Consider the following 13,478-nt stretch of genomic DNA (forward strand, 5'->3'; position numbering starts at 1 on the left):
ATTCAAACTAGTAAATCAATCAAATCACGTTAGAAAAAATATGCGTTCAACCACGATTTTCAAAAATATAATATTGTCCGAAATAATACGCAGGTTAACATTTTATTTCCACAAGTGTTTTGCAATCAACATTTTCTTGCTGTAATTCAGATTGCATCTATTTAAAATAAACTCCCTATCGTTTTTTTATGTTTTCTTTAATTGTTTGATAGAAAATTCAACTACATAATACGAGTATAATACACGAGTATACATGTACACCTATGTATACAACATACATTGACTGATGCATTTACGTAGTAAATATTTGTTGAATGAGCTAATGAAAGTTATATCAGGAAAATATTATCACTCAATATATAATACATAAAATTATACACTCCAAGTTGACGGCTGAAAGTGTAAATCATGGATTGGATTATGAGATGAAAATATTAATATAAATTTAGACAAAACTCTTCGTGAAACCGGCAGTTACAACAACAGTACAATAAGTTTATTGTACTTAATTGAAAAAAATGTGAGATACCAAAACTTGAGTACGGTTACGGCTAGTGGTGTATACAGAGTGGGGCTAGTGGACCGAAGCCCCTCCCATTACTCATATTTACTCTCATTTGTTTTTATATTTACCTACGATTCAAGATATAGTATCTTTAAATCACGGTTTTACATGTGTAGATAACTGTGCTTGAAATTTTAATTATATATCTACTTGTACTTAACTATTACAATTTACTACTGCATAGTCCATATCACTTTCGGATTAATATAGGGGGGAGGGGCAAAGGAGGCGGTTGTTCCTGACAGCGATTTATTAAGGGTGGCAATTTCTTAACGCCCAAAAAGCGAGTTTCAAAGTTTTCTTATGTGGTTATAATTTTTATGAAGAATTATTAATCGTTGAAAAATGTGTTTAACAAATGATAATATTATTATAATTAATATTATTATTATATCACCTACTGTAGAATTATCTGGTTAGTGACCATTTAGCGTATTATTAGTATGACCATATTCTTATTATAGCGCTCGTAATTTTCTGTTTTCATTCGTATTATCGTATCATTTTTGAGTATAAATTGTGTACAATATGTTTACAGCAGTAAACACACTGACAAAAATCGTGTTTGCTGTATACCCGTATGGCTGTATTATAATTAATTTATGACCATCAGATTATTAGATTTGATATTAAGTTTTAAATGATTTATTTGTACACTACTAAGCAACAGTTTTTATTATTCTATCGTCTATTCGTCTTTCGAGTCTCGTATACCGTAGTCTCATGAACTGTCAAATCATATTGACTGAAAAACCAACGGGTTTAATATTTCCCAACAGCGATATTTCTTGCATTAATATGATTAGAAAGCGCATATAATGTAGTGATGTTATGATATGTTTATAAAAAAGTAGAACAACTGAACAATTTTAACGCTGTTGTTGTTTATATACTTTTTAATTACGATGGGTACATTTCTTCGGCTACGCCGGAGAGAACAGTGTTCAGCATTGAAAGGTTCAAAACCATACTTAAGACAAACGACAACGGGAGTACGTCTAATGGATTAGCTACAGCAAATATCAACAGAAAAGAAGAACTTATCGAATTCCAAGTTGTACGAATATTATTTTTGTCAGTTTTTTTTTTTTTTTTTTTTGTTTTTCATCGCATATTGTCTTATATTTTTTGCTTAATATACAAGCAAGAACCAAGAAAGCACTCTCTTCATTTTTCATAACTAATCTCGTGACAGTTGAGTAATTATTTATTCTCAAGCCCCTCCCACCGCCATCGGAAGTGTCCGGCGTACGCCACTGGCCGGAGTAGCCGTGCTCGGACGCGTACGGCGTGTCCGGGCGACTCGGTTTCCAGTGCGCGTTTGGCCGCGTCCGAGGGGAACGCGAGGGGCGCGCCGCGACAAAGGGACTCGGGTGATTTCTGTGTCGGTCGACCGTCGGAGGCGGTGGGCCCGACACGAATCCAACAGAATGCGCCGGTGTCCCTGCGTGACCAGCAGCGCGTGCGACGCGGACCCGAAAAAACGTGAGGCCCGCGGCCCTGGAAAATCCAGTAGGGATCCGACCGTTTGCCGTACGCGGTACCGGTGCGCGCGCGCCACGTTTGTGGGTCCGCCGACGACGACGGTACGAACAACAACGTTACGGGAACATAATGCGCGCGCGTGATTTCGTCTCGTTTCCCGCCCACCGCAAATCCTCCGCACCGCCGTCGCCGTAAGGAACACTCGCGCCAAACCCGTGCGCGATATATCGCTGTCGTTGTCGTTTTTTCATTTTTTCTTTCCCGAACGGCAATACTGTAGAAATTAATATTCTCGTCAGCGTGCCGATGTGTTACTCCGGTACGTCGGACGAGTGCTGGTTCGCTGTCCGCTGAGTGTCGTCGGACGTCGAAAGAGATCACGACAAAAAGTAAGTGAATCGGCGGCGCGCCAGATCGTCCTGATCACCGAACAACAACGTTCCACGCTCCCTACCCACCTATCACGACCAATTTTTTTCGTTGTACAATTTACTTTTAACACTTTTAACGTTTAGTCAACTTGCTATCGAATTAATAACACTCTGTACCCCAGAAAAATATTCATACATTATCGCTGGCGAGTAACACGTTATTTACAATATTTCATATTAAATAGTGCATAATGCACTATGGTATGCACTCGGATATTTCAGTCGAAAATTAATACCTATCTGAAACAGAACTACGAATTTTTCCTGTTATCATTAATTTTTATGATGGCCTTTAAACGCATAAAATTTTGGACGCCCAAACGGCACTTTCCACATTTGACCCTCCCCCTCCCCCTTGGAACGGCTATTGAACACACGTCGGATGTCGCGTACTTACCTTGCACTCGTTGAACGCAAAGAAAACAAATAAAACAAATTAATTCGTCCATTCGTCCTTAGACAAACTGCGGAGAAAATCTTATGTACAATTTATATTCAAATCGTTTCCATTGCTTATACGATTCTCGTACTTATAAATTACTACGTACTATTAAGTATATACGTAACATTAAATGTCGTATAACGATTGACTATCGTTCTTTTTTCACCGATTTGAACTTTTGTGCCTTATAAAATATTGTGCTCCGTCAGTTTTTTCTTACTTTCTGCACTTGAAGTTTTAATACCGAGTTTACGATATCATGTTTGAATAGTTGTCACATACTTCATCATTTGTACGTTTTGTTTTCGTGTGTTGCGTGATGGATTGAATAAAATGTCATGTTTAATGATTTGGTGTTATAATTAAAGATACTCCCGGTGATAATTATTTCACGTACAACGTACAACTATGTTAAAATATCATTTTTTTATCACACTATAATTAATCCGCGTACACGTATTGTGCACTGAGTTTTTCTCGAGAGTCGGGTTTTGAATTCGGTGATTTATCAATGCTTTTAGAGCTGAAGGTACCTACTCTGGCGACCCACTCAATTTATTATAAGTGGCCCGACTCTTTTATCTCGTTCAAAATCTATAGCCAGCTCTTTAATTATTTTCATCTAATGATAATTTTTTCACTTCGAACTATTTAATTATTTTTCATTTATTTACTCCTACTATACGAGTTTTACATTAAGCCATTGCGCTTAATTTTGCCTTGTGCTATCTATATCGAAGGATAACAAAGGCGTGTTTAGTTTTAGTCAATTACGATAAAAGAACATAATAATAATAATAATAATGATACGAGTTTGTATAACTACGAGATAAATTTAATAGTTAATAAAATGTAATGTGTTGAATAATTAGGCCGTAAAGATGTTTCCTCGTATTTAAAGGTGTTGATGTGATGATTTCTTATAAACTCCTTATGTGATCATCAAAAATGGAAAAAAAAAATTAATCAGAATATCCTGTTACTTATACTTTTTATGATCGATTTATTTCTGAAAATTATTCAGCATTAAGAATTAATTATCACGTAGCAAATGGTTGAACTCGGTAAATTATGATTTTGCATTTATTAAATTAGGTAATTAGGTACTAACATTATTAAACATTATTAATTTAGTTTGTCTCATATTGTTTTGTTAACTGCGTTTGTATTATAACTTATATAAGCTATAGACCATTAGTATAACAATAGGCAACATTTTCATTGTCCAGAAATTATAATACTGTTCGATTTTCGCAGAAATTGTAAGTAAAACTATAAATTACCTGGGCGTTATAGACTTGTCTGAACTAGTTAGAGAATTGATCCCATAACAAATCAGTATGGCAGAATAAAAGAAAATAGTTTTATACTATTAGTTGAGATACAGATCTTTTTACTTGTATGTATAAAGTTTAATTTGTTTGATCGTGTTGTTTTATTATAACTGTTATATGAAAAAAGTATAATTATATAAACTTTGTTCATCAATTATTGTGATTTAAAGCCGAATATTTGAAAGCGTATTTTTTCTGTAAATTATTATTTGCATTTAAAATTATACAACCCATTATTATTGCTGTATTATATAGATTTTGTTTTACGTAATTAGACACTCGCATAATTATTATTATAACTCAATTGATTGTTCTCATTTAAAATGCAAAACGTTATAACGTTCTTAAGTAATAACCAATTTGTATGGTTTTAATATTTTACAATAATATTTTTTTCACTTTTTTTCTGTGATTAAACTTTTTTCTTTGATCAAACTTTTTCCTCTACTTTTTGTGATTAACTTTTGGGTTGTACACTTGTAACAAAAGTTTTAAGTAACAATTTTTCAGATCAGAAACTGGACACATTGGGTCATCTTTGTTTTCTCCGTAGTTTTACAATGCACGGTAAAACTAAACAAAAAACTTAGAAATAATCTACAATGTTGTCGTCCCGCAACCTTCTGTATTTGTTCTGATAGAATTAGAAATGTTGTGTTTTATGGCTTGAAAATATTTTATAAGACTAACCTTATGCCATTTTACCTTATATAAAAATTTCAAAAAGTTTTATTTCACAATATTTTTTAATCACGGATTTAATGTTTGTTACATTTTTTTTATTAATACTATTTTTGTTTATTTGATTGCTATGCTGTAATGTTTTAACGAAGGCAAAATAAAAAAATAAAATGTCTGTAGTATAATTTTTTCAGGAATATTAATTTTTAGAATTTTTATTCTTGAGGGTGTTTTTTTTTTCGACATCTTTATGTATTAAATACAGACTAAGTTGATTCAAATTAAGATTTTTAAATTTAATGAAATTATATAATATGATTTAAAAATGTGCACTCATTAATTCAACTAACACATAAAGCAAACTTATAAACGTATTCAGAGAATCAGTATTTTATCGGGATATTTTATTATTTATTAATATGTTTCGTTATTTGTAATAGTTGAACTAGGACTTAATTCTGGGAATAATAGTAACTTGAGAAGAAATTGTACATATCATCTGATATTTGTGTCATCATGATTGTTTAAAAAATAATATTACCTATTTCCGTTATAAAAATATTGGATGGAACTATTCAACTGTAAGACGCAGACATGAAGTAGGTACCTAAAAACAATGTAATATCGGTATGTAATTTATAGTACCTTGGTCGTATTCTATAACATATACTTTCTTTTCTACGCTAAATATTTAATTATCATATCGCTGAATCACATGATTATATTCATGTAAAAATCATTTTCAATTTCAATTTCTATGCATATATCATTTCCAACGCAAGTAACAATAAGAAATTATAGATAAATCATTTATATATTTTACTATACCAGAATTTGTCTTAATAAAAAATAAGAATTAATTCAATTAACAATAATTTATGCAAAAAGCTTATTTAATGTATTTGTTTTAATTAGTCCGTTTTACTATACTTTGAACATTTTCTTTATTTCATTTTTATCAGAACTAATTTTTTGTATTTAAATTATATTTTCAATGCATAATCTTGTCTGTAGTTTCTCAGAATATTATTTCTTAATTTTATTTAATCTTTATAAAATAATTTTTTTATTCGAAAGAGAAGTATCATTATACTTCTCTTTCGAATAAAAAATTAATTGCTAAAAATCCTAGATGGTTTTATTTTCAAAACCTAGACACATTTAATATCTTTTATTTTTATTTTACTTAGATCAGGGAATCTAGGTATTATGGTGACTTCGTTTTCAGTCTGTAACAGTTCTTATTTTCGTCTCCATGGATAAGCTAATATATATTACGCGACAGGTCATTGGTGTCTTCTAACATAAGATTATATACGCATTATTATATATGTAATTAGGCCGGAGTTCTATAAATGTGTTGGAAAATTACATAAAGTGGTGCTTAACTCAATTTTAGCAGTGGTTATAACGAACTATAGCTCATGCAGAATTGAAAATTGTAAGAAGTCTGTGACTGTAGTGATAGAAAAAACTAAAATGAAATTCAAACGATCCAGTAATTGGGTAGGAATTTTAATGAAACGAATTTGCTGTATAGTATTGTACATTTGACGTTAAACATTTTGTGTGGATTATACGATGGACGGATAAGAAAATTATTCGTCAAATCCGAAGTAAATCAAATACTTAATGACGGACGGAGAGCATAACCGATTTTTTAGAAAAATTTCAGCCATGTTGCAACAACACACAAATGTTTACGTGTATTTGTAAGTCGTATCAGCCGTTAGACGTCCAGTTCGTTGTCACACTACAGCCGTATACATAATTTATTATAATTGGCATTCGCCACATTATTTCGAAGCGGCGTGGGCACGCAACCCGGATCGTGGTTTCTACATTACTTCGCGGTAGTGGCGTTATTCGCGTGATAAATACCGTACTCTGTCCGGGAAAAATTCGAAGACGCTGCCGCCACCGGTCAACAATAAACGACGCGTATAATACGCGGTAAAGAATTGTTTTGACAACGCAAAGTCGGTTACGAACTTCGCGAGCCTCTGACCTTTTGGTTTGTGGTGACGGGAACGTAGGAGGTTGTGTAAATAAAATTACCAGGAGTTAAAAAAAAGTTGAGCTTAACGTTTCACTGCTGCTGCTGCTGTTGTTCTCGGGTTGTATTTGCTCGTTACCGTTTCGAGTACACTCTATGCGTGACAGACCGATTTAACGGATATTTTCGTGATGATACGCAGGGGTGTAATTCTACCGTATAACTATTTCGGGGGTTACAAGAATTTCCCAGGGTGCACAGCCCTAATGTTGCGAGAGCAAATATTTTTATAAAAACGCACTGTTATTACATTCCACTTATAAACAGTCAAAACAAATACATGGAAAACTCTTCTTACATGGGTTTATATTTTTCAAAGCTATTAATTTTATGTTGTTATTACTATAATAAAATACTTTCTTTTGTTTAACTCTCGTGGAATCTTTTACCGTGCACATTAGACAATTACTGAGTTTTCAAAAGGTTTACATTTCGTTATCGAAAAACTACAAGTAGAACAACATTTCGGGGCTTGAACATTTTTATACTTACACGCGATTATTTGCAACTCCTCGATGACGCCATTGTTAATTTATTTCGTCATATCGTCGTGTTTATGGTTATTCGCGCGCGTAGGTGTACCGCAGATCCGTCGTTTAATTAGAAAACCAAAACTACGTGATAGTGATGGTTCTAGAGGAAATGATTGAACCGAAATCCGCTAGTTATCTCGCAATTGGTTTCGCTTTTGTATAATACAGCACTTACTTAACATCGATAAGCTATTCAAAATTTCAACTCCTTATGTCTACGTAATCATACACACCCTGACGGTTGCAATACACAATACAGAGCTTAATTTGATAAAATGTTTTCCATGTATAATGCATTTAAAATGTTTTTCTTATACGCGTCGCCAGTTGTAAAAATACAAAAAAAGCGGTCGATCTCGGAGAAAAACATGAACCAACATTACTACTCCTTGGTTGCGACATTTCAGCAGCACGTTGTAGCTTATTTTATGTTTTAGTCTCGTGAACGATGCGTTTATTTTTCGATCGCATTCAATCGTGTTGGTCTGTGCTACGTGAAATTTATATTTGCTTTTCGCCATAAATGAGTTCAACACGCCAATGATCATTTTTATGTATTATAATTTTATTATTTTTTATAACGACCAACGTGTATAGCAATATAATGTTGCAGTGATTTTTCGACTTAATACGGAAAATAGAAAAACTAAAAGTCCAATAAAAATGTAGTCATATCTAATGTAAATTATATATCAATAATATTTTATACCAAAGAATTTGTTGAGTCATTAAAACCGTAGATTTGCATAATTGCGATAAAAACTGTACTGGTAAATAGATAAATGTTGTGTAGTTAGAATATATTGCGATTTATACATCCGTTAAATAATTTAAAATAATTCATGTTGTATTAAACGTCATAAATGATAATAAATTATAAATGAAAATAATAAGAATTTAATACTTTTTAAATATTTGATAAGATTATAAACAAATAAGTACTTTATAAAATATAAATGTTCATTATTAAGGTTTTCATGACTTCATAATTTTGAGATGCATAAATATAATTATAGGTACTTATTTAAAAAATATAATTAAATTTGATTTTAACATAAGTAAAAAGTTACATTAAAAATAGATTATTCAGCTCAAACGAGCAATAACTATTGCTCAATAAACGTATTATAAATATTATTTACTTTCAATAAAATCGTTTTCGTGGTAAAGTATTTAAATTGTATTTCATACAAAATCGCATACAATTACTATTTTTCTTTAACTTTTCTATAAATATTATATGATTAACTTTAATGTTGACATATACAATAATTTTCGAATGTTTAAATAGTAGTATTATAATTTATATTAAAATATAAACTTGTTTTCTAATATATAAATGATATAGAAATAACGGATAAACAGCACACTTATTATAATAAGTAACAATTTTAACGAGAGAAATAGAGAAAATTTATAATATTTTCAGATGTATTTCAATAGGGGTTCAATATTAGTTAGTAAACCAAAAATATGTGGACATTTTAATTTATATAACAATTTAATTTAGTTCAAATAATATAATAACAATTAATCAATTATTTTATTTGTTAAATACGAATTAAACGAATATATTTATAAATCAATCAAGTTACTTAATAGTTCACATTTCGAGTTTATTTAATTGTTTGTATATAGTTAAGTTTATTAGTTTACTAAAGTAAATAAGATAATTTTTTAAACGCTAATAAATATATATATATATATTGATATGCGTATGTGTATAGATTCAAATTTACTATTTCTGTTTAGATTTATGTACGTTTTTGATTTTAGATGAATAACAATTGAGTTAAAAAACATTGATATATATGTTTAATTTTTCATTTCCAATGTTTAGTAATTATTCGAGGAATATGAATTAGTATAAAATATAAAACTGTATTTATAACAAGAGTTAAAAATATTGGAGTATTGATAGAGTTAACAATTAATGGTTTTAAAATAAATTCATTAAGAATGGCCTAAAAATAACTCCAAACATGACCCAAAATATATACTACATAATTTTTTTTTTTCGTTTGTAGAAGTAAAAACTAAATATAAATGTATATGTATGTTTTATAAATCAACTACCGTGATCATATGTAAATATTAAATTTTCTAAAACAAGTATTACCAAAATTATATTTCGTTGCTTTTCTAGTAATGGTCGAATAGTACAGATGAAACATTATGTAAAGTCTGTTACGTACTACGAAAATGTCAAGTTAATATTTTGATATTCCCATTATTCACATGTGTCACGTTCCAAACACAAAAATCAAATTAAAAAAAAAAAAAAATGTATAAAAACATTATCTTAATAAAATTATAAAAAAAATTAAACTAAAAACTATTTAATCATTAGTACTTGTAAATTAACATATAAATAAACAAATAGTTTATATATATAAATAAATAAATAAAAGCTTAGACTGGAGTATTATTTTATTTTTAAAGTATGATCAGTTTCGAGTTAAAAATTGATCGTCAGGTATATAGATACAAAGTCAATAAAATCGCAACTGAAAATGAAAAATAAAACCCTGATTTTATTATAATAGGAAAAAACCTTTATATAACGGAACTTAATATGAAACTTTATAAATGACGAGCACTTTTATGACATTTTAATTTTTTAAATTTTTATTGTAAATTAAGAACAATTGTGGAATACCTGAATAAAAGTCTATATTATTAAGTTTCAATTTATTACATACATTATTATACAGTTAAGTATATCTTATCAGTCTAGTTGTTGAAATATTATTGCGTCTACGAAATGTGACTAATCGCGATTTTATTTTTTCATAATCAGTCATGACTTTATTGACTTTGTATATTTGAAATTTAAATGAATTTTTAATTTTTAACCATTTGTACTTTACAAATATCATACTCTAGGCTAAGTTTTTATTAATTCAATTATTTCTATATATAAACTGTTTATTTATTTATATAGGTATACTCGTATTACATTATTACAATAAGTGTTCATTACGTTGATTATTTTATTATTTTGTAACACAGCTAAATTAGCAAAATTTTACTTTATAATAACTCAGTTTTGACTATACTTAATGGTTTTTGATAAAATAACTTGTAAAATGAATAGATATTGATACGAATATAATTATTTAATGATATTATTAAACAGTATAAAAAAATACTAATATCTTAAATTATATACGTTTATAAAATGAAAACAAGGGTTTTCATTATTTTTGATTTTTTTATAAATAAGTTTAATGTAGGATAATATTGGGTTAAATTGTCAACATATTATTAATCACATAATTTTCCAAAAAATTAAAAGATGTAAACAAGCTGAAGTCTTTAATTAAATAGTATAATAATATTTTATCGCTAAAATTACTATCATATTTCACTAGAAGTAAGATTAATTATATAATATATTTAATACCTATTAAAAAACCAATCTAATAAATTACTAACTTACAGAGTAATATTTTTAAAATGTTACAACTTAGAATATTACGTAGTAAATGTTAAGGTCTTCAAAATTAATATCGTAAATACTGCGAAATTAAAACTATAAATTGAATTCATCTATAAAAATAGAATCACAAAAAAATGTTTTACAAATTTTAATACGCAATGTATAATAATTATATATATTTTTATATAAATCATATTTAAAAATTCAAGTCTAAAGAATTATTATCCTTCCAATTATTACAAATAAATGTAGACTTATACATCTCCCCCTCTTTTTTTTAGTGATTTTAATGTATTTGAAAAAACGTAGAATAATATATTTTAAATAATTTTCTATGCTATGTATAAGTTTTTCAATCGTATATGAATATAATTATTTTAAAAAGCCTTTACAAAAAAAAAAAAAAAATATATGTAGGTAGAGAATAAATTTAAAAAAACTTATCTTGGTACATTCAATGCATTTCTAAAAATACCGCAAGTTATTAGACAATACTAAAGAGTCTTAGTCGAGATAAATTTATATAAACAGCAAGAGGTTTGAAGTTTGTTATGAATAATAACTACATTTTTCATTTGAATGGCTTGTTTATAAATGTAATTTTTCCTGTTTCAGATGGACCAAGATGAAAATCAAAAATCTGATAACAAACGCCGTCAATCCTTAAGTATTGATAAGGCCGCATTTCTCTTGCTTCGAATAAAACGGGTGTTCAAAAAAAGAAGTCAAAATCAAAACATCGAAAAAAGGTTTAATTAATTATTATTAATATATCTAATCATCATAAATTATTAAAAAAAAAAAAAAAAAAAACTAGAAGAGCATATTAATAATCATAAGTATTAATATCTATAATATAGATTCTATATGGATTTATTATTCATCGATTATCAATTGTATTTAAGTGTATGTGTAAAACCATTTATAAAAAAAAGTGTGTAAAACGTAATCTTTTTCTATACACGAATATTTAAAAAGTAATTTTTTTTTTTTTTTTTTAATTTGCCTTTGAAAGTAAATTATGTGTTTTTAATTTATTATATAAAAATAGTATTTTAATAATAAAATTGAAAAATATGGATTTAAAAAAATTGGCAACAAATTAAAAACTTTTTTTTTATATATAACTATACATAACAAGTAATTAATATTCATTTTAGTTGAGAGCTGATGAGATTTACATTTTTAAAAAAAAATTTACTGTTTGCGTATTAATATATTAAATAATTATAAGTTTTTAGATCGAAAAATAGATATTGAAATAACGGTATAAACGAAAATAATTTCCAAAATAATGGAGTCATATTTTGCTCGTGGACATGTTTTACCGAGCAGGTCAACGAAAATATATTTAGTCTATTGGGAGAGCGGCAATGAGTGCTAAAACTTGATACATCAAATTTTAATGTTGAAGTTTTGTTTTTCCAACTTTCATTTGCATACATATTTCGGGAAATGTAAATAAAATGTTTCGGGAAAATTTAAATTAATCGATGGTGATAAGATAAATAAATAATAATACAGTGAAACGTCTCTTAACGGACACTCTAAATCATTGGTTTTTAATGAGTATGAAGCCACAGATTCTAGATTTAACTAAAATTGGTTCACGGATTCCTTTTTTGTAAATACTTAGTTTTTAATTTTGTCTAATTATGAAAATGAAAAAAAAAATTACGTTATATTTTAATTTGACAAATCTTCCTCTGTTCTAAATGATGGACGCATTTATGACATTTTAATTTTTGAAAATTTTATTGTAAATTAAGAACAATTGCGGAATACCCAATAAAAGTCTACACTATTAAGTTAAATATTATAACATACATTATTATACAGTACAGTACATTTTATCGATATAGTCGTTGGTATATTATTACGTCGACCAAATATGACTAATGTGTAATCGTATTAGATTTAATTGTGTTTGTGTTATCAATACGAACATATTTTTTCATAAATATTTATCTTTAAGATTTAGGTCATTTAATGTAAGAGAAAAGTTATTTTAATTTAATTTATAATTCTAAATGAATAAAAGTAAAATGTCCCCTCCTCTAGTCAACGGACACCTCTGGAAAGCGGATAAAATCGCAACGACTGATACTGTCCAATATTTAGAGGTTTCGCTGCATAATACGTTGGTTTTGATCCGTGCGTGGTCGCCGCCGTCACTGTTTGGCCAATCAATAATCTAAATAAATCGATCTGTTGATCCTCTAGTTCAGCGTACATGTAATAGAGGTAAAATATATAACGTACGATGCGAAAAAATTTAATTTTCCGCTGTTGATACGGCCAACTGTAACATTGTCTTCGGACGTGTTTCGCACGTGTACGATTTCGTTGCGAATCGAATACGGCCTCGGAACGGCACTCGACGGACAGGGGGTGGGGGTTGTACGCGCGCGCACATCGATATTCATTGCGTACGAAGTACAATCGATAGAGGTGATGATACGACAACGAAACGTTTGGGGTTTCATTTTGCCCCAGCGATCATATTAGC

The 13,478-nt window shown here is 29.0% G+C and overlaps 1 protein-coding gene across 2 annotated transcripts in view; it reads left to right on the plus strand.

The window, feature by feature from the left end:
• The first annotated feature begins 2,067 nt into the window (after window positions 1-2,067).
• LOC112687252 (ankyrin repeat and fibronectin type-III domain-containing protein 1) overlaps window positions 2,068-13,478 on the plus strand; it is a 152,607-nt gene continuing 141,196 nt past the window's right edge. Inside the window, exons 1-2 of one of the 2 annotated variants that reach the window (XM_025559858.1) lie at window positions 2,068-2,439; window positions 11,585-11,718. In XM_025559858.1, coding sequence (XP_025415643.1) covers window positions 11,585-11,718 — 134 coding nt within the window. In that variant the 5' untranslated portion in view covers window positions 2,068-2,439. Of the gene's footprint in view, window positions 2,440-11,584; window positions 11,719-13,478 lie in introns of those variants that run through there. The other variant, XM_025559859.1, reaches the window with a different exon arrangement.

This window comes from Sipha flava, unplaced genomic scaffold (genome assembly GCF_003268045.1).
Source record: "Sipha flava isolate LNK unplaced genomic scaffold, YSA_version1 339_pilon_pilon, whole genome shotgun sequence".
NCBI classification, from domain to species: Eukaryota; Metazoa; Arthropoda; class Insecta; order Hemiptera; family Aphididae; genus Sipha; species Sipha flava.